This window comes from Nanorana parkeri, unplaced genomic scaffold, assembly GCF_000935625.1.
Source record: "Nanorana parkeri isolate BGI_ZX_2015 unplaced genomic scaffold, ASM93562v1 scaffold1141, whole genome shotgun sequence".
NCBI classification, from domain to species: Eukaryota; Metazoa; Chordata; class Amphibia; order Anura; family Dicroglossidae; genus Nanorana; species Nanorana parkeri.
The window spans coordinates 290,640-313,392 of record NW_017307409.1 but is presented as its reverse complement, the minus strand read 5'-3'; the positions used below and the strand labels follow the sequence as shown (position 1 = coordinate 313,392).

Genomic DNA, 22,753 nt, shown 5'->3' with positions numbered 1-22,753 from the left:
TATATAAATATATATATATACACACTGTATATAAAATTATTTTTCTTTTTCATATGTTTACAAATGGGAATATTCAACATGCACACTACCTAGTTGACTTTACACTCAATTGCCTTTGATTGTGTGCATGAAAGTGCAAGTCTATATTGTATCATCCTCCGCCGCCAGCCCCCCTGCAAGTCTTTTGTCCCCAATCTAGTGAGATATTGAAAATGAAACTGCATAGCCATTTGTGAAATTTTAGGCTGGCCCAAACCTCTCCATTGTGGGCTATATCTCACTGGATCAGGGGCAGAATACTATAAGGCTTGCAGAGGTGGCTGGGGTAACAGACAGTACAACATAATAATACACTGTAATCTTTGTAACTGTGGTAGGAGCATTAGATCAGCATGACATGTAGGGGACTAGAAGGAGAGGTGATGAAATACAGTCTACAGTGCAAGTTCCTTTTAAACTCTTTAAAGAAAACCATTCATGAGAAAACACATGGACTGGCATTGCTGATCTCCTTCAGGTAAGGAAAAAAAGAGGACATAGCCCTAGGGAGGGTTAGAACTTCTGCACCCCCCTTAATTTCCAGCAATAGAAGTCACAGGTGCACCAATCTCCACTCTACCATTCCTTCTTTATTGACGGACCTAGGTAGGTTAGAACTTCTGCACCCCCCTTAATTTCCAGGAATAGAAGTCACCGGTGCACCAATCTCCACTCTACCATTCCTTCTTTATTGACGGACCTAGGAAGGTTAGAACTTCTGCACCCCCCTTAATTTCCAGCAATAGAAGTCACCAGGAGTGCAGTGGGACTACTTATGCATTTGACCCAAAGATTTCCACTAACAATCTGTCCTGGTGTCAGGTAAAACTGGGACAAGAAATAAGGCAAAATCTGCCACAAAGGTTAGTACGAATTGAAGATGTTTAAAACCTACCCACCCTAAACAAATAAAAAATGTGAAGTCTGACTTCACATTTCAATTATGTCCTTGATATTGTCATAGCCTTTGCTCCATTTCCCTTGAACCCAAGGCATTGTAGAATATTGAAATACATTGACGCCAGGCATGGGGCACATCTGGAGCCACTGATTATATAGACAATAAAATCCATAAAATCTAATAAGTGTGTCGTATCGCCACAGCTCCCTATGATCCCTACATAAGGGCACACAAAGTTTAACAAAACACATCCTTCCCCAAAACAACACACTGCCCTCAGCAATAGAAAGGAAACTGAGACTTTGTGATTGGATAAGTGAGGGTGATGTCACCCCAGGACCGTTTTTGTAATTAGCATAATATTCTTCAGCCAAGTCCTCAGCCTCGTTTTACTGACCTGTGCCCTAGTTGGTAGACATTCAGAACCTTGCCACTGGTGAATGTCATGATTCATATCCTTTCTTCCAACGATGAGCTAACTATGTGGAAAGTGTGATTCCTTCACTTTTTGTTATTCTGAAACAAAGTGTATTTCAGGTAGAAAGAAAGACTCGTCACAGCCAAAGTTTTTGACACTGTAGAAGCTTTTAACTATATGAAAGTGGAAAACATCCTTAAAGTGAACCAGTCTCACATGTGGAAATTAACCCCACTCCTTTTTGTTTTACAAGCCATTGTAGTGGTCAATGTGGCCACATCCAACAACTGAAAAGGTTTGGAAGGCAAGAGTCAGAGCTCAGTGTTTACAGGAAAAATGGGGATTTAAGAGGAGCAATTACATAGATCAGAAGGAAGAAGAGTGACATACATCAGAAGGAAGAGCATTAACATACAACAGAAGGAAGAGCATTGACATACATCAGAAGGAGGAGCAATGACATACATGGGAGGGAGGAGCAGTGACATACATCAGAAGGAGGAACAGTGACATACATCAGGAGAAGGAGCAGTGACATACATCAGGAGGAGTGGTGACGTACATGAGTGGGAGGAGCACTGACGTACATCAGAAGGCGGAGCAGTGATGTACATTCATTGGGGGAGCAGTGACATACATCAAAAGGAAGAGCAGTGACATACATCAAAAGGAAGAGCAGTGACATACATAAATGGGAGGAGCAATGACATACATAAGGAGGAGGGGTGATGTACATTAATTGTGGGAGCAGTGACATACATCAGAAGTTGGAGCAGTGACGTACATGAGTGGGAGGAGCAGGGACATACACCTACAGTATATGAGGAGCAGGGACATACACCTATATGAGAAGCAGTGACATACACCTATATGAGGAGCAGTGACATACACCTATAGGAGGAGCAGTGACATACACCTATAGGAGGAGCAGTGACGTATATAAGTGGGAGCAGCAGCGACATGCCTCAGAAGGGAGAGCAGTGACATATATGGTTTGGAGGAGCAATGACATAGATCAAAAGGAGGAGCGGTGGCACACATGAGTGGGAGGAGCAATTACATATATCAGAAGGAGGAGCCGTGATATACATTAGTGGGGTGAGCAATATTACACATGGAAACTTTCTAAAGTGTTCCCAGGAGGAGGTTGCAGGCAGGGACAACAAATACAGTAAAAGTATTTTTCACCAATTCAGCAGTCATATGGGCAAAATAGAATATAATGTCTCAAAATGGAATGACACATGGAGCAGCCTAGTGTTACTTCTGTAAACTCTTAGAAACATCTGTGACCCATTTCCAGTGTTACTGGCAACTCATTGTTACTCTTACCACATAAGTGTGATTTGATGCCAGAGATTAATACGTAAACAAATACATTATGTGACAGTTATTTGGGTGATTGAGATCTTTATGAGTTGATGAGTTGATGGCACATGTAGCTCTGTGGATAAAAGTTCGCAGGTCAAACCTTTGTAAAATGTGTTAGCTCTATCACTACAAGTTTGTTTAGCCAACCTGGCAAATTCTACACCTTACTGAACATCACACTGAAATAGCAGAGATGTGCTAAACATTGTATTTATTTGAATTCCAAGAAATGCCAAGAAATGCTGAGAATGGCATTAAAGCAAGCGTACTGTGTGTTCTGCTTACAGTATTAACATAAATGGAGCTTTTCAGTGGGAGCTGTGACTTCTGTATTATCTGATGGTGTAGGACAGAAAAAGTAGCCACATTGCCCCTAGAGTTGAAACACAGATCGACAGAGCGATGGTAAAGTTTATTGAACATCCTTTGAATCTATTAGCTTTTATCTGCTAAACACAAATACTATAAAGACTTAAGTTGACCTGTATTTGAAAGCACAGCTTGAATGCAACATTATTCTATACTACAAGTCCCTTCGGTGCTTGGTTAAAGATGTTGTAGTGGCAGCTAGTGTTCAACATGTTATATTACAGACTGAAAATATTTTATAGTCATTTGTATGTTGTGCAATCTAGTTAAAGGCTACATATAGACTCCTTAAAGGAGCCATGTTAGCTTGACAGCAGGCTCCGCTAGGAGTCTATATGTACCTTTCCCATGCTCTTCTGCCACCCTGATATGGCACAGAAGCTCCCAAAAATTCAGAACATTCCAAAATTCAGTCATGTAGGGATGGGAGGAATTTGCACAATCCTGAGCACCCTCCTACTTTCACAATCTTTTTTTGGGACAAATAAGTTGTCACTTTTATAGCAGGCACCACAAGAATTTGTTTCTCCATATTCCTCCACCATTGGAGCTCATAAACGTTGTGTTTCCAAGTATGGTGGAGCATGTAGGGTTGCCACCTGTCCAGGATTCACCCGGACAGTCCGGGTTTTGAATGCTGTGTCCAGGTTTCATAGCAGCAGAAACCCAGACACAAGATGTCGGGCAGACAGGGGCAACACAAATTAAGATAGGGGCTACTGGCCCCCACTGAAAATAGTCTCAACTGTGATATTTACATATGAATGGGTGGCGATATTTATATATGAATAAGCCACGACTCATTCTACCAAAAACATGTCTGCGCGTCGCTAGAGTGTTCGGGTTTCACTTGAAGAAAAGGTGGCAACCCTAGGAGCATGTGACATTCTCCATTGCACCTTATCCTCCAGTAACCTGTTGCCTAGTCTGGGCATAGTACAGCTTCTATTTAATAAGATCATATACATGATTAGCAATATTGCAGGTAAAAGCATTTGGGTGATTTATAACTGAATGATTTACTGCACCTTAAAGAATAAAGGCTAGTGGATATTACACATTACGGCAAGAGCTCTGGGTTCCCATATTCTCTAAAGTTCCTCTTTAATGGATTTACAAACATAAGATTTCTGTGTGTAAATACGACTATACAACCACTGAGTGTCACTGACTTTTTATTCTTTGTTCTCTGTAGATGATATTTCAACAAGACAATCCAGGAGTGTCATTTCAGTACTTCATCTCCTCTCCACCCAGCTCTGATAACCCTGATCCAGTCCCACAGCAAGAGCATGGTAAGAGCCACTCTTGTGACAACGTACATAAGGGTCTGATAGGCCATGTTTACTGGGCATCAGGTCAATGGCAGATAATACAACTTTAAATTAGAATTCTGTCATCTTGCTAAAAATCAAGGTAGATGGCTAGTTCCAAATCTGCACAATAAATAAAAACACTGATTTACTGTGGTGTGTGTGTGTGTGTGTGTATATATGTATATGTATGTATGTATGTATGTATGTATATCTATAGATATATATATAGATATATATACACACATATATATCTATATATATAGATATATATACACACATATATATCTATATATATAGATACTGTATATATATATATATAGATATATATATACTGTATATATATATAGTCTTTGTTTTATAAATAAACATTACATTCATTACAAGTGAGGAGTCCCAAAGCAACATGGGTTAGCTTAAGACACAGCAAAAGCTGCCTGCCTTGATGTTCCCTTGGAAGGAGTTGTACAGAGAGTTTTGGTAGAGAAGGAGATAAGCCACTACTCTACATAATTCATTTGGTGTAAATTTCAGCTTAAGCTTTTGAGCGTTCACAAGTGTTTTTCGTCTAGATACAGCTTTAGATTGAGCTTCAACTTTGAGTATGCAGAGTAATTTTCATATGTAAAAAAAAGTAAAAGCAACGTTAAAAATTACTTTCATAATAATAATGCAAAATATGACTTGACAAAATATATACTATACTTTCTCTTTAAGGATGCGACTTGCCTAAAAATATACTATACTTTCCCTTTAAGAATGTGACTTGCCTAAAAATATACTATACTTTCCCTTTAAGGATGTGACTTGCCTAAAAATATACTATACTTTCCCTTTAAGGATGTGACTTGCCTAAAAATATACTATACTTTCCCTTTAAGGATGTGACTTGCCTAAAAATATACCATACTTTCCCTTTACAGATGTTATCTTTCTTGTGATTAGACAATTGCTATCTTGACCGACTTTAAACGCTGTAAAATCTCTTTGTAGGACCTCAGAGATCGGTTTCATCCAGTGACTCTCTTCCTCAGTCAAGTTCTCGAAGTCTTCCTGTAGAGCGTCATGTGGTCCCCGTACCCCAAGCCCGGCCACCACCACCACCACCAGCAAGGCCAGCTGGAACTCTGCAACGGAACATCCGGATCCCTCCACTTCCTGCCCCTCCCGTTCACTATTGGCCGGAGCAGCCTCAGTTCTTCTGGAAAAGAGTGGGCAACACTCCATGCTCCGTGACTTGTGGCAAAGGTAAGCACCTCTGGCAATCAAGAGGAGAACCAAGCACATGGCAATCCCTGAGTATTTATGCACTCCCCCAGCATGTCCCACTGTCTATGAAACTCCCAGTCATTGGCTGATGAGCATACACACTCCTGATGTTCCCCTTTTGGCTGCCCCATTCTGTGGCAGGGTCACACTCCACTACAGGTAGGTGCAATCAATAGCAGAACACCTGGAATAAACAAGAAATTAACAAAGTACAAATCAGCCAGACTGATTACAGTGCTAGCAACATTAGATTTTAGTAGCCACTCCACTTAGGGTGGTATGTATATAATTGGAATATATTTACAATTGTGTGAAGCCGGTTCTGAGATTTAGGAACCCCTATTAGACAAGGTCATCCCTATCAGCCAGGTCATCAACCCTCGGTACAGTAGCAGCACAAGAACGCAGGTTAGAAACACACCCCCAGCCTGCTGATTGGACAGTGGATGAGGAGGAGTACACTGATGAGCGCCTCCTCCTGTCAGCATGTTCCCTGTTAGCTCCTGAACACTACAGCTCACCTGGTTTCTACTCCTATAGCTCTGTAATGTTCCTTGTTATTTGGAGCTATGGGTCTGTCTCAGCATGGGATGTGTTGGACCTCTGCAGAGAGACTGCTGCTTCCACATAGAGAGCAAGAGTCCCATGATGCAGCACACAGTCAGGGGACTAACTTTTTAAATCAGGCTTTGCCTGCTTTTTAAAGAAAAATTGTAAGGCTTCGCTCACCCTTTGTTTTGATGCACCTGAAATGTATTTAGATCATTTAAACTGAAAGTTCAATTGGGCTTTAGGAACTGTTTGCCAAATTTCTGTATTATTAATATACAGGCTTTATATATGGCAGGCCAGGGAGAGACCATATAGTTACACAACAGTTCAACACAAGAGGATTCTGGGGGCTCCTCTCGTGATAAAAGGAAGGGACAAGCGATCAAAAAGGAAGGAACTGATGGAGGAAGCAGAAGTTCAGTTGTTAGGTGGAGGTGGGTTCGGCTTCCCTGGAGATATAGGTTTTCAAGGATCGCCTAGAGGCAAACAGAGAAGGAAACAGCTGGACAGGTTGGGGTGGGGAGTTCCAGAGGATGGGAGAGGCTCTGGAGACGTCATGCATGGGAGGAGGTGATGAGGGAGCTAGAGAGCAGGAGGTCTCAGGAGGAACAGAGAGGACGGTTTGGGTGTTTTTTTCAAATAATGTTAATGATATATCTCGGGGCATTATTACAGATCGCTTTATTTGTTAGTATTTTGCTTTGGGGTATTGGAAGCCAGTGGAGGGGTTGGCAGAGAGGGGCCAATGGCCACTGAACGGTTGAGCAGGTGGATGAGTCTGGCAGTAGCATTCGTGGTAGACTAAAGGGGGAATAGTCTGTGCAGAGGCAGGCCAACGAGAAGGGAGTTGCAAAAGTCAAGGTGAAAGATGATAAGCCAATTAGGAGCTTTGTGGTGTCAATGTTAAGTTCTTAATGCCTCTGTTTTATAGGGTTCTGGTACCCCAACTATCAGTGCGTCTCCAAGAGCTCTCTGGATGAGGTTAGCGAGGAGGAATGCGATCTATCCAGCAAGCCGTTCCCTCAGGAGGAGGCCTGCAATACTCAGCCCTGCCCTGCTTTGTAAGTGCAAATCGTCCTAGATGTAATGATAGTCCTGCTTTCCACACATCACTCCTTTACTGCCAGCACACTGCATATAAGAGATGTTCTGCCCTCCAGTCTTGAAGTCTCCAGCAGAAGCTTTACCAGGCACTGAGGTTCAAGCAACGGGATTGGAGTCAGGAGGGTAGAGCTGCTCCATGTTTCTTAATCACTTCCTAAAAATGTATCAGCTATTACTGCTAACATCATTGATACTGCAGATTTTACAAATGAACTTTTAAACAAAATGCACTTATCCGTTTTGCCCCCCACCATTGACCTGAAGAATCCCACCTTCCCCCTCGTCAGATCCGTATTTACCGAGATCTCATGGATCTTATTCCTTTACTGTTTACATCCGGTGCTGCACTGCTCCCTCTACTGGCCACATCTACATATTACAGCTCCAAATACTTCTATGGTGCCATCTCCTAATGCGGTCAGGAGAGGGAGACTTGCAGAGCTTAATGTTAACACACAGCGGAGCAGCAACCCTTGGATCTTGGTAAGTATTGATCTGTGGAGGACAAGGTAGAGATTGTATCTAAAGGTTAACGTTATGAAAGGCACCTACAGTCTTCATTTTCAGCTAGGAATGGCACCTGGCCAGTACAAATGAACTTGTTACCGATATTATCAAGGTTTACCTTTCAGTAACGTTCCAAATCTGCATCAATAAACTTGTGACGTGTCACAATTTGTAGCAACAGTAAACTTTTTCAAAAAAAGCTCCATGCAAGTGACTTTGTCCAGGCTCAGATGATGTCATTGGTCTGCTGCTCTATTCTAGAGATCAGACAGTAACTTTGTAGCAAGTCACAAGGTGAGAAGCTGCGGGGGGGCTGATCTGTGTCCAACATTTGTGGATCTCATGATTCATGATTCGAACTGCCAGTCTTTATTTATTTAATTGACATTTTCAAGATGGCTGGTTAAATACACATTTACACAGGATTCCAGAATAAAACATATAAGCTTTTTTAATTCCATGTCTATTATTTGTACAGTATAATATTTCAAGTAGTTCGGAGCTCGCTGCTGGCCTCATGATGACATAGCTGAAACGAAACGCTGCCTGCGTACTGCAAATATTGGGCTTACAGCGCCATCTAGTGGATACTGGCAATAATGCAAATTTCTATACCAAGAACCAGTTTCTGTGTATTCCCTAATAACACAATGATGTGCAAAGAGGGGCAACTAAAAGCCAATCAGATTCATTAGATCAGTTAAAGCAACTGTTCTGTTCTCAGATAAGTAAACAAAGACTTCTGAACGGTTGCTGCTATATGAGTTCCTTCAGCAAGCATATAAGATACCAAATAATATACAGACCTAACTATGCAATGAAGGCGATCTAGGGACTGTGCACTAAAGAAAGGACTGTCTGAAAGAACAGAGGTTTGATAAATGTGACTGTAGTGAGTCACAGTATACAGAAATAGTATCATTATATATAGATATCTCTCTCTATATATATATAGAGAGAAAGATATCTATATATATATATAGATATCTCTCTCTATATATATCTCTCTATATATATATTGAGATATATATATATATATATATATCTCATTGAGCTTTTGTGTCAGGTGATGGTCCCTAGGCTCGGTCTCTCCAGGTCTACCTAAAAGTAACACAATGGGAAAATTGTGCCATCGGTTTACTGCAGGCAGGAGGAAGAATGTCCTTTGTCTCCATGCCCCTAGTGATAGACACTGTGTAGCCAGTGCAGACAGCTTCTTCTGACAGCTTTCTGTGTCCCAGCAGTCTTCCATGATGACATTTACTTTCTTTTTTTGTTCCCCGCAGCTGGGATGTTGGAAATTGGTCAGTCTGTAGCCGGACATGTGGCCACGGAATACAACAACGCCAGGTCCTCTGCCGGCAGATGTACACCAATCGCACCACTATGGTCCACCCACAGAGATGTGGCCATCTACCCAAACCCAATGTGACTCAGACATGTCAACTTCGTATCTGCAGCCACTGGGAGATCCAGAGCAACTGGAGCACGGTAAGGACCTGTATATCCCAGAATCCTCTAGAACCTTGGTTCTCAACTGGTGGGTCATGACCCAAAAGTGGGTCGCGACCCCATGTTGAGTGGGTCGCCACATGCCTTCCACTTTTCTAGGTAAGAGGCTCCTCAGCAGCACTGTCAGTTCTCGCGCCAAGCAACCATTCAGAATATGCTGCTCGGTGCCGAGTTTCAGCTTGAGGTGGGATGGGATGGGGCTATGTCCGCTAAATCCATACGTGCATTGCTTACAGCTCCCTCACGTGCCTATAGAGGTGACTGGACCGGAGTAACGTCACATTCTGGCTCCCGACATCTCTACAGGGCACGCAAGGAAGCTGTACAAGCAATGCACATATAGATGGAGCTCTGGCACAGCACAGCAGCCCACAATGGACCCCAGACTGAGGATCCACTCCAGTTCTCGTAAAACAGGGAGACTGGGTGGAAAATAGAAAAGTTTTGGAGTGTGTATGTGTGTGTGAGAATGTCTGGGAGTGTGTGAGATTGTCTGCGTATGCACGTCAGTGTTTTTGAGGGCCCATTCACACTAGTACAGTGCGTTAAACTGTACCACGAAATCACACCTACCATGCATGCAGGTGTGGGAGATGTGTTGCGTTGCCATTCATTTGAATGGTACCCCAAAGCACCTCCCACCCACAGTTTGTACACCCGCACCGAAACGCGTGGCACCCTAATGCTGTGCGTTCCATTGCATTGCGACTTAATGACTAAGGACAAATGTGGGTCCTGAGGTTACACAGGTTGAGAACCACTGATCTAGAACAATGCCATACTGAGTACAAAATGCAGACCTCAGATTATCCAAAAGTAAGTGAACCTGTGGCTATGGTCAGTAAAATATTTACATCTTATTACCAAGCACTAAATGAACTATACAACAGGTCATCAGTGACTTCTGTACCTGCAACCACTATGTAGCATGCCATCCTCAAAGCTCACACCAGAAGCAATGAAGTGGTTCTTGCAGTAGATCAGCTCACTCATTTACCCATTTGACCCGTGCAGTGGCCCCAGGAGTCTCTTCTTGTAGCAGGTGTGCTCATTGTGCTGACAGGGTCACTTTAAGCTAAAGGAACCATAATTCAAACTACATGAATTAGTGTAAAGTTCAGTCTGGCCTTCAATGTAATGGTCAAAGTACCATGAAGAGGTCATCAGCATCATCAGCATCATCATCTCCCAACCAGTAAAGAAGAACTCTGGGCATAATTATTCTTAACCATTGCAGCGGGGGCTACCCTCCACCCCCACTGCAAGGGTTAAGTGCTTGTGTTTGTCTAGGGCTAAATAAAGTTATACTCACCTGAACCTTGCAGCCGGTTGTATGACCAGTCCCTGCCCCATTGCTCCCTTTTCACTCTAGTGGTCTAAAATCCTGTGAGTCATAATGTCCTATACAGTGTGTAGGATGTGAGGACGATGAGGGACACTCCTTCACTGGACCCAAGTAGCAGCCAGCCAGCTTGGAGGTTCAGGTCAGTAGAACTTTCTTATTTTTGTCCCTAGATTAAAGCGAGCACTTAACCCTTGCAGTGCAGGGGAAGCCCCACTGCAAGGGTTAAGAGTAATAATGCTCGGGGTTCTTCTTTAAAATATCAGCTTTGAGTGGACTGGTGCTTTAACTTACTAACATAACTTGCAATTGTCAAGTATGTCCGCCCCATATAAATGTGATGAGACAGCTAGTCTCTGCTTTCCTGAACTGTCAATAATAAAAGAATAGATATGAGCTAATTAACCTATCAGCATGCCTTGGACGTGTGGGAATAAATTCTTGAGAACATGCAAACTCCATGCTGATAGTGTCCTGGTCAGGATTTGGACTGGTGAGTGCAGGAAGGCAGAAGTGCTAACCACCAAGTGCTGTGCTTATTCTGGGAGGTTTGTTTGTGGGCAGCCATCCCCTGCAGTTGCTATCCTTTGATCATTCTTCATCATTGTATCCATAGTGCTCGGTCATGTGCGGCATTGGACAGAGAACGCGGCACGTGCGCTGCATAAGTAGCCAAGGAGACATAGTTGGCGAGGGAGAGTGCAGCAACCGCCTCCAACCTAGAACCAACGAGGCCTGTGACATGGGGCCGTGCGTCCGCAGCTGGTTTCACAATGAATGGAGCTCGACGGTAAGTCATTACTGATGGTGACTCTCATTACTGACAGATGGACTGACGTCATAAGGCAAAGAACAAACATATAGTAACCACAGAAGGCGATCAGAGAGATCCATCACTCATGGACACAATCAGACCTTTGCTGATTGATTGGTTCTGGCTATACCCTACACAACAGCTAATTAACTCTTGGTGATTTGTGCCAGCTTTGAGCCCATATTACTACCCGTCATCTTTAAGCCCTGAAGAAGGGGGAGGTCTTTGAGCCCCCAAAATGTGTTGGGTGTCTATGTTGTCTTTTGTGAACCAATACCAATATTACAAGTTGTAGGACTATCGGACTGTTTGTTTGGCGCTCTCATTAGACTTTAATCATCAATTCTGGGCCCCTTGTCTGAGTGACACCCCATTTTTGTCAAGAGTGGCCTCACCAGAACCAGTGGGCTTTGTCATAATCAGATCGATCTACTTTGAATCCAGCACCTCATCTCTCCTTGTTCTAGATAAGAGAACCATTACTGAGCTTTCCTTCTCAACGTGCCAGTTGCCTGGCTGCCATGTTGCTTTTCTTGCTTCAGTACTTTGAGTCATTGATCTGAAGTATGCTGAAGGACTTATAACCTTCCTTTATATTTATGTTTGTTCTGGGTCAGTGACTGAAAGTATCAGCAACAATGGGTCAGGATAACAGCCAGCAACTAAAATTTTCAGAAGTGGGTCAGGAAATGTAGCCCTTGTACTTCTCTCATGGTAGGTTTACATAAAGAAGAATTCTGGGCAAATAAAATCTTAACCCTTGCAGTGCAGCTACGCCCTCATTGCAAGGGTGAAGTGCTTGTTTTGTCTAGGGAGCTAAAATAAGAGCTATACTCACCCGAGCCACAATCCCGGCTGGTTCCTAGACCATAAGTACTATCCTTGTCGCACTCCTTACCGATATGTCCCTTGTAGTGGGGGGTGCTCGCAGTGACCGCGGATGGCGCCGCAAATGTCAGCAGAATTGTAGAAATGTCACCAGCACACCAATCCTTTTAAGATAGCAAAAGCTTCATTTATTGAAGTTTTTTGTCATATATTATGACCTAGACCAGTCTCTTCAGCCCGTCTCCTCCTCTAGCAATGAAATGTCCCTTAGCGTCCTCACATCCTATCTATACACTACAATGAACGTGATGACTCACTGGCCCTTGGAGCAGAGGGGGAGCAAGGCTGAAGGAACTAGTCTGACAGCCAACCGGGATTCATGGTTTGGGTAAATATAACTCTGTTATTTTAACTCCCTAGACAAAATGAGCACTTATGCCTTGCAGTGCGGGGGTAACCCTATTGCAAGGGCAATAGGGCTACCTCTGCACATCTAATGTGTTCTACATACATATTAAAGTTCGTCTTTAATGTGCATGTAGAATAAAGTGCCTGCAGGTACCTTCACATCCGATCATGTCTTTGCATTTGGGAAGCCCTGGGTAACAGATAAACACTAAAGTTAGACCTTCCGGATTGCCACATGCCCCCCATTATCCAGGGGACCAATAAGCACTCATCATAGTAGTGTTTGTTATGGCAACACTGGAAATATTCCTGCCATTAAATTTCCAGCAGTGACCTCCATATGGCACTTAATGTCTTAACGCCTTCTAAAATCCTCCAACAATATTGTGCAGCTGATATGCTGACCTGCTGTCAGTAGAATGTTAAGACTTTCTGATTATTATTGTAAGATTGCCTCAGTGCTAGACTTTTACCTATTTCATTTGCAGTGTTCTTCGGAATGTGGAATGGGAATCCAGCGGCGTGCGGTCTTCTGTCTCTCTAGTTCGGCCTTGGATGAGTCTCAGGAAAGCTGTGCGGGAACTAAGCCTTCCGACATGAGAGTGTGTAACAGTGGATCCTGCGAACGGACAGTGAAGTGGTACGCAGGACCTTGGTCTCAGGTAAGCAGGCCAAGCAGGTTCTTGTTCTTGTTGACCAAGCACTTTTTCCTTGTTGCCATCCCTTTCAAAGCATTTCACCCCTATCAAAATGTCTTAAAATAACAATACTGTTCACATAGGTATCTATAAGGGTAAGATGTGATGGGGCCACAAACATATAGTTGCAAGTGCTTATAAACACTAATAAAAGTAACTTTGTCTTACCAAGATTACAAACATAGAAATACTTACTGGGTATCTTACCCTAGTGCCCAACAACACTTCTATCCTCAAACTTACCCATACCATACAGGAAGCAAAGGAATGGTTCCCATAGCCCCCTTCTGAACCGTTAATGCATGCATGCATCATATTTTTCATTGGCGCCCTTCCAAAAGCAATTCCCTCCTAGCACCTAACATGCACGTACCTGTACTTGCCTAGTGTCCCTCACTTAACATGTCACGCCATAAAGTCTCAATTTTCCACCCCAAAATATGAACCACATTTGGAGACCGCAACCTCACAATCTTAACAGACATATCTTGCACACCCCCCCTTCCCCGAACTCAAAACCCCAAACCGTCTGCTCTAATGTCTGTTTGTATGCCAGGCAGTTCAGGCACCAGCCTTGATATGGACAGTTGCAAGATAAAGCACCCCGAGAATATTAGGATGGCCGTACATGGCTCGAATGTATGATGTTCCCCCCGTCCATGCTAAACAGAGTGGATGGAGAAACCTCCACTGACGGCTATTGTATTTAGCAGCCTGAATAGATAAACATTGGCTGTATCTGATAGGACACAGTCACTGTTCAGCTGATCATTTTCTGTTTGGGTCAGTCGATCTTTCAAACGACTTTTGTTAAGCTTGGTGGTGCTTGCAGGGACACCCACAGCTCACATTTCAGCTGATTGCTGCGGAATCTGCCAAAATAAAGCCATCTATGGTAATTCCAGATCCAGCACACCTCATTCAATCTCCTCCATCCTAGAAATTGAAGCTCCTGTATAGAAAGTATGTTTTCTCTTAAGCATCCATATTGTTTTAAACCACAATGTGTCCTCCCGGGCTAATTTTCCACTCAAAAAGTAGAACTCTGAGAAGTGAAGAGATTAAGCCTTAACAGTTTTTAAAGTAACACTCAATCCTGACACAACCACAGAACCTCAAAAGGCAATTTATGAAGGATTTCAGAACACAGTGGGAAAGGGGGGCTTACGAAAACTGGAGCACACAGAATCTGGAGCAGTTGCCTGTAGTAGTCAATCAGCTTCTCTTTTGTTTCCTCAGTTAAACTTTAAAAATTAAAGAGAGAAGCCGATTGGTTGCCATTGCTAACTGCTCCAGATTTTGTCTGCTCCAGTTAGTTTATTTTATCATCCAAGACTAAAAGTATCCAAGACCATCCAAGACCACAAATATCTATTCAGAAAAGGAACCACTTTTGAGAAATAACAGATCCTAATTCTCCTTGATTTCCTGTATGTCAGTGCTCTGCAGATTGTGATGAAGGCTCACAGAGGCGGGATGTGATCTGCGTCAGCAAACTCGGGACCGAATTCAACGTGACGGACCCATCAGAGTGCACTCACCTTGAGAAGCCCCCCGGCCTGCAAGCATGTAATGCTGGACCATGTGGATCACGTTGGTTCACATCACCCTGGAGCACAGTAAGTGTATCAGTGTGATAAATCTGCTTATAAAGAGGAATTCTGGGAAACGTATATGCTAAAGATGTACAGACAGAGAAATCAGAACTATAATAGGGGTACCCTAAGTGGTAGTGGGAGAGAGAAAGCAAAGCCATCCAAAGATGTCAACTCGAGCTTTGTCCATGCAAAGAAAAGTAACAGGTTCACAGAACTGGGTTCCTCTATGGAAAACTCAAAGTGTATCTCTAGGTAAAGTTATGGATAGAGTGGGGAAGGGTTAGAACTTCTGTCTAGGTTTTATTGTTGTCTTTGTCTGTATTGGGGGCATTACCCCTCTACCTGAACCCATGACTATTGTCACCGAGAAAGAAAGTGAGTGGGCATCCAACATTTTAGAGTTGTCTCCATAACAAGAGGTGAGGGGAAATCTTCCAATTACGACACCTGTTCCAGGGACAAGTGTATAAGAGGGGGATTCCCTTAACGTTAGGAGAGTTCCTCTAACTATCTATTGTGTCTCTGGGACAGGAAGTGAAGGAACATTTTCCAATGGTACACAGACAGCAAAATAGTATCCTGGCAGTGGTTTTAACTCTTTTAACAAGTTTTGGCTCGAGATAAAGTTTTATTTTGGGGTTCAACTTCTTCATATTCAAAATAACTCACCGTCTTTCTTGCTCCCTCCAGTGCTCACAGTCCTGCCTCGGTGGTATCCAGGTAAGGGAGGTTCGTTGTCTAACAGCCGACAAGCGCTTCAGTCAGCACTGTGACTTGGATTCCAAGCCGGATGAGAAGAGAATGTGCAACACGCAGCCCTGCTCCGCCGCACTAGGTGAGGAGACCGAGACAACTGTCCCACCTCCAACTGATATAGCAGTGCAGGCTTCTCCGGCAGCTAAGAGGTTAATAAAACAACGCTGAATGCTTTGCGGTGCACATGAGTGTCAGTGACAGCCACCAATATCATTGCTGCTTGTGTCAGCATAATAAAACTACCATTAATCCCATCATTATAGGGGTATATTAAAGTGTAACTCCATATTTATTCCAAATCTGTCACTTTCAATCCGGACAGTAAGATAATGGACTTTCTGAATAGCGTTCATTGGCTATACTGTCTATACAGGCTTATGAAGTATACATTGTTCCCAGAGGGAAGTGTTCATATTTGGTTGGCAGCCATGTTTGCTGCCTACACTCTATGGTGAATGATGGCATGTTTACATCGGCAATGCAGCTAAGTGAACGTACCGTCATCAGCTCCAGACTTCTGGGGACAAAGAGTAGCAATGTTTGACCATTCTCATTGGGTGCAGAGGACTGTTCAAAATCTGTAATGTTGTGAGGAAATATAAAAGGTAATTAAAACTATCTATAAAGTGAAATGTGACTTAAAGCGTATCTAAACCCACAAACAAAAATGTAATATGGGTTTAGATACGCTTTAAAAGACAAAGTAGGGCAGAGTTACACTTTAATTTTCAAGCTTGTCATCCTTTCCGATTTCTTTTGATGTGGTTGGTGCACTAAAACCCCTTTAATATCGATAGTCCAAATTAACACCAGTCCTCCCCATTCCTAACAAAGGTCCAAATTATAGACATGGTCCAGAATACTAAAGTCTACCTCAAGGTGGAATTGATCGTAGAAACCTGTTATAGCAGAAATATGTGCCTCCCCGTTGCTGTGCTCCGCCTCCTACTATAGATGACAGATGCATTGCTGTTATGCTAATCCTCTGGCCTCAATGCTTTTAGACTGATCATTGAAGAAAAAATTGCTGATCTGCATATTTTTTCGAGACCAGCATTTTAGAAGATCTCAAAGCCAAGGAATAATCTTGACAGCGAGACAGCTAGTGATTTCAGGAGGTTAACAATGGCTGACTACATATTTTTCTGATGAAGTGTCTCCTTTAATTTTTTTTTAAAGATGTTTTTCATTTTGTAAGAAAGGTAACCTGTCCATTAGTGGCAAAAAAAATAATTACATCATGTCACCAAAAAATGTAAGTCCTGCTCCAGGACTCCAAACACCTGCCATAGGTGAACAAAATGGCCACACAACACCCTAAACTGTTCTAAGAAGTAGGACCAGCTTCACCTTATTATCACGGTTGACTACTGGCATATTACAAGAGAGCTGCATGTAGAATTGGCATGGAATTATAGCTTATATAACATTTGCTTTGTATTTTTTTTACTGACCTCAGCATGTATATATTTATATAAATGTATTGGTAGGTCCACCACACCAGCTATATATATATATATATTTTCTGCAGCTCTAAGACCTCTACATTGGATTTCCCAGCTCTTCCTGCTGTGGCCACTACTGGCCCCTGTTAAATTCCCATATCTTTGACATTTTAGAGAGTACAACAGTAGGGCTCCCCCAGCCCAAACAGTATGAGTGACATGAGACTAGGAGGATGTGACAGTTTTAGAAGAGGTCCCACCACCATCACTGAGAAATATAAGAAGCTAGAGTGATTCAGTCCATTAGATTCCACCAAACCATTGATACGTTACCTTGTACCATCATTGTAAACTGGCCTCTGGGTGATAACACATGCAAGGGAGCCTCGGTACGCCAAAAAGCCGGGTCCATTTATTATGAAGCCATAAAGAGTACTGTCACGGTTGTCCAACTCCCTTTTGGCCAGTTAGGCCATAAGATGTAGACAATAGAGAGGCAAAAGGACTGGGAATGGTCACAGTTCGATCACAAGAGCTCTAGTCACTGCTTACATACTAGCCGATTTTCTTTCCGGGTGACTGTGGCACTGTTGCTACAACCAAGGGTTAGTACAGCTAACATGAGGCCTTGCCCCTGACTGGCAAGTGTTAATACAGCACCTCCAAAATGCTTTCCTTACCATACCCTTGGTTGTAGCCAGTGTGACCCCAAAAACTAGGTTGCTTTTTTATGCAAACAATGACTAGTGCACTTCCTGCTGGCTGAGGTGGCCAGTGGTGGGGTCAACTCAGGATCCAAAAGAGAAGTGACGTCATCACAAAGGAACAGCAGGAAACCGGCCAGAAAGGGACCATCTGTAGCACTGATCCCTCGCTACTTAGGTGAGCATAACTTGTTTCACTAGGTAAGCAAAATAAAAATCCTTGCAGGCTTGGTTGGGGGTGGGGTCATATTTTTCCCTAAGTGGGGCTTTATGGTCATCCTGTTGCCTTTCCGACTCCTCTTCTCTTACCTCCCTATTGGTTACAACTGATGGCCTTACTGGCCATTATGAAGGCAAGGAAAGAGAAGAGGCAACCATGAGAGTTCTGATTACTATTTTATAATACCAATCTGGCTTTTTAGGTGATACTGTCTTGGTTGTACATATGTGCTGCTTATAAACAAAAATAATTATATTAAATCATGTATTTATTACTTTCATATGGGCCTTAGTCTTGCGTTGGTTAATTCCAGTTTGCCCTGATGTCCTAGCCCCACCGAAAGTCAACTGGCTTCTCTGTCTAAAGATGTGGTCGGCAGTCAGTTTCTACTGATGGAAATGCCCACAGATTTGCCTTATCCTCATTTCTGCAAACTTCTCTTTTTAAAATATATTTTCTAATGAAACTTTTATCTTCCCCACCCAGATGAGAACTGCCGAGATCGATATCACAATTGCGCAGTGGTGGTCCAAGCCCGTCTGTGCGTCTATGCCTACTACAAGCAAGCGTGTTGCTCCTCCTGTTCCCATTCCTTGCAGAGAACCAGGTCGTCCGAGAACCGATAGCGTGCACTTCTCCCGCTCCCCGACCCCCTGCCTCACCAAATTCTATATTTTATATATTCAGAAGAGACGGTATTTATTAACCTCTTTGGCGCAAGTTCGGCCAGCCTAGCTTTGAGCAGGCGAAATCTTGTGGGCCCGACTAGAGGGCCAAGAGACACCATTGTATATTTGCTTTCAATGTTGGCCGGTCAGCCGCAGGGGGAGGCATCTGCTTTCCCTGATACTTTACGGTGCTAAGTAACAATACTTGTATACCCGTTTTTGACCTACTGCGACTGTGACTTTTATGCAATTCATCTTGTCTGCAATTCAATATAGGAACCATTGTGTTATAAGCATAGCGCTACAATGACATGAAAGCAGACACATACTGTCTACTTATGCTTGAGTTATACAGGAAGTTACAGAAATATCACAAATACCATTTGCCCTCAAAGTCTTCTCCTCTACGGTGCCAAGGCAATGGTCACATGATCGCATGGTTTGTGCCAAAGGGCCTTTGGGATTTGATGTGAAAGGATAATTCTAATTTTGTACAGCCGGATAAAACACAGCAGCCAATCTGGTCCTGCTGAACACCATCCTCTCTTTGGTGTAGGTTACATGACTGGCATAGAAAGTGAGAATAATTTGGAGGATTCAATGGGAAGGGTGTGTTTTGCTGATATCTCTGTAGCATTTTTTATAATTACTCAGGGGATTGATTATGTAGACATTATAGGACAGTATAGGTCTGCTATAAAGTACTGTATGTAGGTACGGCCCTTATTATTTTTCAGTTTTGAAGGTTTCAGGCTATCCTGGAAGGGTGATATTTTCCACACCAACAAAGCTTCACCTCCTGTACCATTAATACCAATGGAACCTTCTGGTTAAATCAGCTAAATATGCTCCAGGTGCATCAGTAAAGGTTTACAAAGTCTTACAGTTCATCAAGAGGCCTGTTCCCTGCCAGCATGCTGCAGAGAAGAACCCTTGCTCTCTGTGTGTAGGCAGTGGACTCTCTGGAGAGGTCCAACAATTCCCCCCTGCTGAGCCAGAGCTAGATTTTCCACAGTCAGCATGCAGCATGAATGTTTCTGATTGCAAAACTATGATAATGACTTAGCAGGGGACATGTTGAACCTCTGCTGAGACACCACTGCTTTTACGTAGAAGGTCCTTCTCAGCGGCATGCTGGCAATGGACGGGCTTTTTGCTCAGGCTGTGGCTGCTTTCTGAAAAAAAATGAACTGTAAGACTTTGCACACTATTGACCTGGGACATCTTCAGCTAATTTAAACCTAATGTTACATTGTGCTCTTTATACAGCAGGAGGCCGAGGCTGGAAAAATGTTGATGTCACTAGAAGTCACCTAAAGCTGGTTGTTGTACGGGAAAGCAACAAAAATCAGTATTGGTTACAACAACGTGTTTTGCATTGGTTGTGTTAGAAAAAGTTGGTCATGCTTCCTGTTTGGATCATTGACATGTTGTTTTTTTTTCCAGTCATGCCAAATGAAGAGAATCATCCACAATGTGTGTGCACTGGTATAACTGGTCTACAAATGCATGTGCTGTTAAAGTGAGACTAAAATTAGGCATTGAATTAACAAGGTGAGGGAAGCAGCGTGAAGCATGTAGGGCCCAGGACAGGCGGAAGAGGTCCCGGGAATGACATTCGCGGTTACCGGGATAATAAATATCCTGGTAATCAGCGGTCACCAGGGGCCCCTTCCTCCTGTCCTGGGCCCCCTCCAAGTGGAGGAACTCCAACCTCTGCGACCCTGGTAGTTCCACCACTGCTACACACTCACTTTTTGTGTACTAATTTGTCCTGGAAGTGATCTTAGAGTGTTGGCTACTTTACAACACACACAGGGACCATGGGGAAGAAAAGTAGCCACCCTCCAGAAGGAAGGACAGTCAAGTGATACACAAATAAGATACAATTGTATTAATAGATAAGATACTTGAATGTATTTTTAAAATTCAACTCCTGAGTTTAGTATCACATAATCAACATACACATAAACCCAAAACTTGATAAAAAGATATAATTATTAGGGATGTTCAGATACCAGTGCAGATACTTGGCATTTTCATGAGAACTACCAGGGTTGCAGAAGTTGCAGCTGGGACCTGGCTCTGGCGCTCCACCACTGTCCTGAAATCATTAGTCTGTATTCAAAAAATATTAACAATATTTTTTTAGTTATTCCTTCATTCGTTGGATCAGTGCTCACTGCTTAGGTCACTTGTTTCTGGCGCTAAGTTTTTTAAATTCTTATAAGTTTATTAGTCTGTATTGTTGTAGAAAAACTGTCACATGAAAATAAACAAAAAGGTATTAGTAACTGGTATCTGTGAGGTAGTTGGTCTGGAAAAAATGGTATTGGTGCATCCCTAATTCCTTAATTTTTATATATATATATAACACAAATCATATTAAAACAGAGATGTACAAATCCCAGAAGCTCCGTATGCTCCTTACAAATGACAGCTGCCTCTTAACTTTTGAGGTTTTTTTCTTGGAGCTGGAAAAGTATGTGTACTTATACCGAGTACGGTACTTGATATCTGAACATCCCTAATAATTAGGGATGCACAGATACTTTTTGAGTACCAGTGCAGATACTTGGCATTTTCATGAGAACTACCAGAGCTGCAGCGGTTGCAGCTGGGACCGGGCTCTGGCGCTCCACCACTGTCCTGAAATCATTAGTCTGTATTGTTTTAGAAAAACTGTCACATGACAATAAACAAAAATGTATCAGTACTCGTACTTGTAAGTACTCGGCAAGTACCAGTACTCGTACTCGCAAAACTGGTATCTGTGCATCAATTTATTTATATTTATAAAAACAAAATCGTACATTAAAACAGAGATGTACAAATCCCAGAAGCTCCGTATGCTCCTTACAAATGACAGCTGCCTCCTAATTTTTGAATTGTTCTCTAGTCTAGTCTTGGAGCTCAAAAGTATCGGTACTTGTACTCGTACTTGTACCGAGTCATGTACTTGGTATCTGTGCAACCCTACTAATAATTACTCAGTAGCAGGTTAGAAAACCAATCTTGATTGCTGTTGTTCTACTCTGAGATAAGCAGAGCCCCCAGGCATTGACCTAAACCTGCTCAGTTAGAAGAGCCTTGTCTGCTGAGGGGATCTTTTGCCGTAAGACCATATGTCCAACCATCATCTAATGTCTAATGGCAGCCTTAATCCAGCATTCCCCAGAGTTTACTTGGTTTAGCTCCAGCCAGGGTTTGGCCTGTGCGATGTGTTCTACAGTAATAGGGCTGTGCTGTCTGCCAGGGGTATCTGAACTAGAAAACTAGCTGAACAGAATTATAATCTTTTGATAGGTAAGACAGTCCACACTTGTGAATTTAGCATTGTGCATATACTTCTGCTTTAACTATGCCCAGGCTCGGTTGATGCAGCTTCAACTTCTTCCTCCTCATTCCTGTACATTTGTTGGCTCAGCCTCAATGTGGTTTGACCCTGTGTGCTCTGCATTCCGGCCTTGCTCTTGAGCCTACCATAAAATATATTTTTTTCAAGAAAAGGATAAATATTCATTTTTACATCCTTTATGTACCTCGCGGCACCCCCTGTCCATCCCTAACTGTGAAGCTAAAATATGTCTATGAGCAAAATGTTGATTATGTTGTGACCCCATTCACAGTAGTGCTATGTGACATGTTCATTTTCAGTCTGTGATAACTCAGGCCTCATTTACTAAACCATCAGAAATAACAAATGTGTGTTCTGCCCAGAGCAACCAATCAGCTTGTAGCTTTTATTATCATTATTGCCAGTTATAAAATGATCAGATTGGTTGGTTTAGAGAACACAGGCAGATTGTATTGGAGACGTTGATAGATGAGGCCCAGTATGAATAATACCGAACCTTCTATAGACGGACATCAGAAAACTGTGAGAGGAAAGTGGGCTTTTCCCCGACGTTCCTCAG

The 22,753-nt window shown here is 42.7% G+C and overlaps 1 protein-coding gene across 1 annotated transcript in view; it reads left to right on the top strand.

Annotated features, from left to right (window-relative positions):
* Positions 1–19,279, top strand: part of ADAMTSL4 (ADAMTS like 4) — a 129,191-nt gene extending 109,912 nt beyond the window's left edge. The window contains exons 9-17 of the mRNA XM_018568122.1: positions 4,294–4,393; positions 5,405–5,659; positions 7,164–7,293; positions 9,130–9,334; positions 11,314–11,487; positions 13,236–13,409; positions 14,885–15,064; positions 15,734–15,878; positions 18,655–19,279. Of these exons, the coding sequence (XP_018423624.1) occupies positions 4,294–4,393; positions 5,405–5,659; positions 7,164–7,293; positions 9,130–9,334; positions 11,314–11,487; positions 13,236–13,409; positions 14,885–15,064; positions 15,734–15,878; positions 18,655–18,794 (1,503 nt within the window). The 3' untranslated portion in view covers positions 18,795–19,279. The remainder of the gene's footprint in view (positions 1–4,293; positions 4,394–5,404; positions 5,660–7,163; positions 7,294–9,129; positions 9,335–11,313; positions 11,488–13,235; positions 13,410–14,884; positions 15,065–15,733; positions 15,879–18,654) is intronic.
* Positions 19,280–22,753: the final 3,474 nt, after the last annotated feature.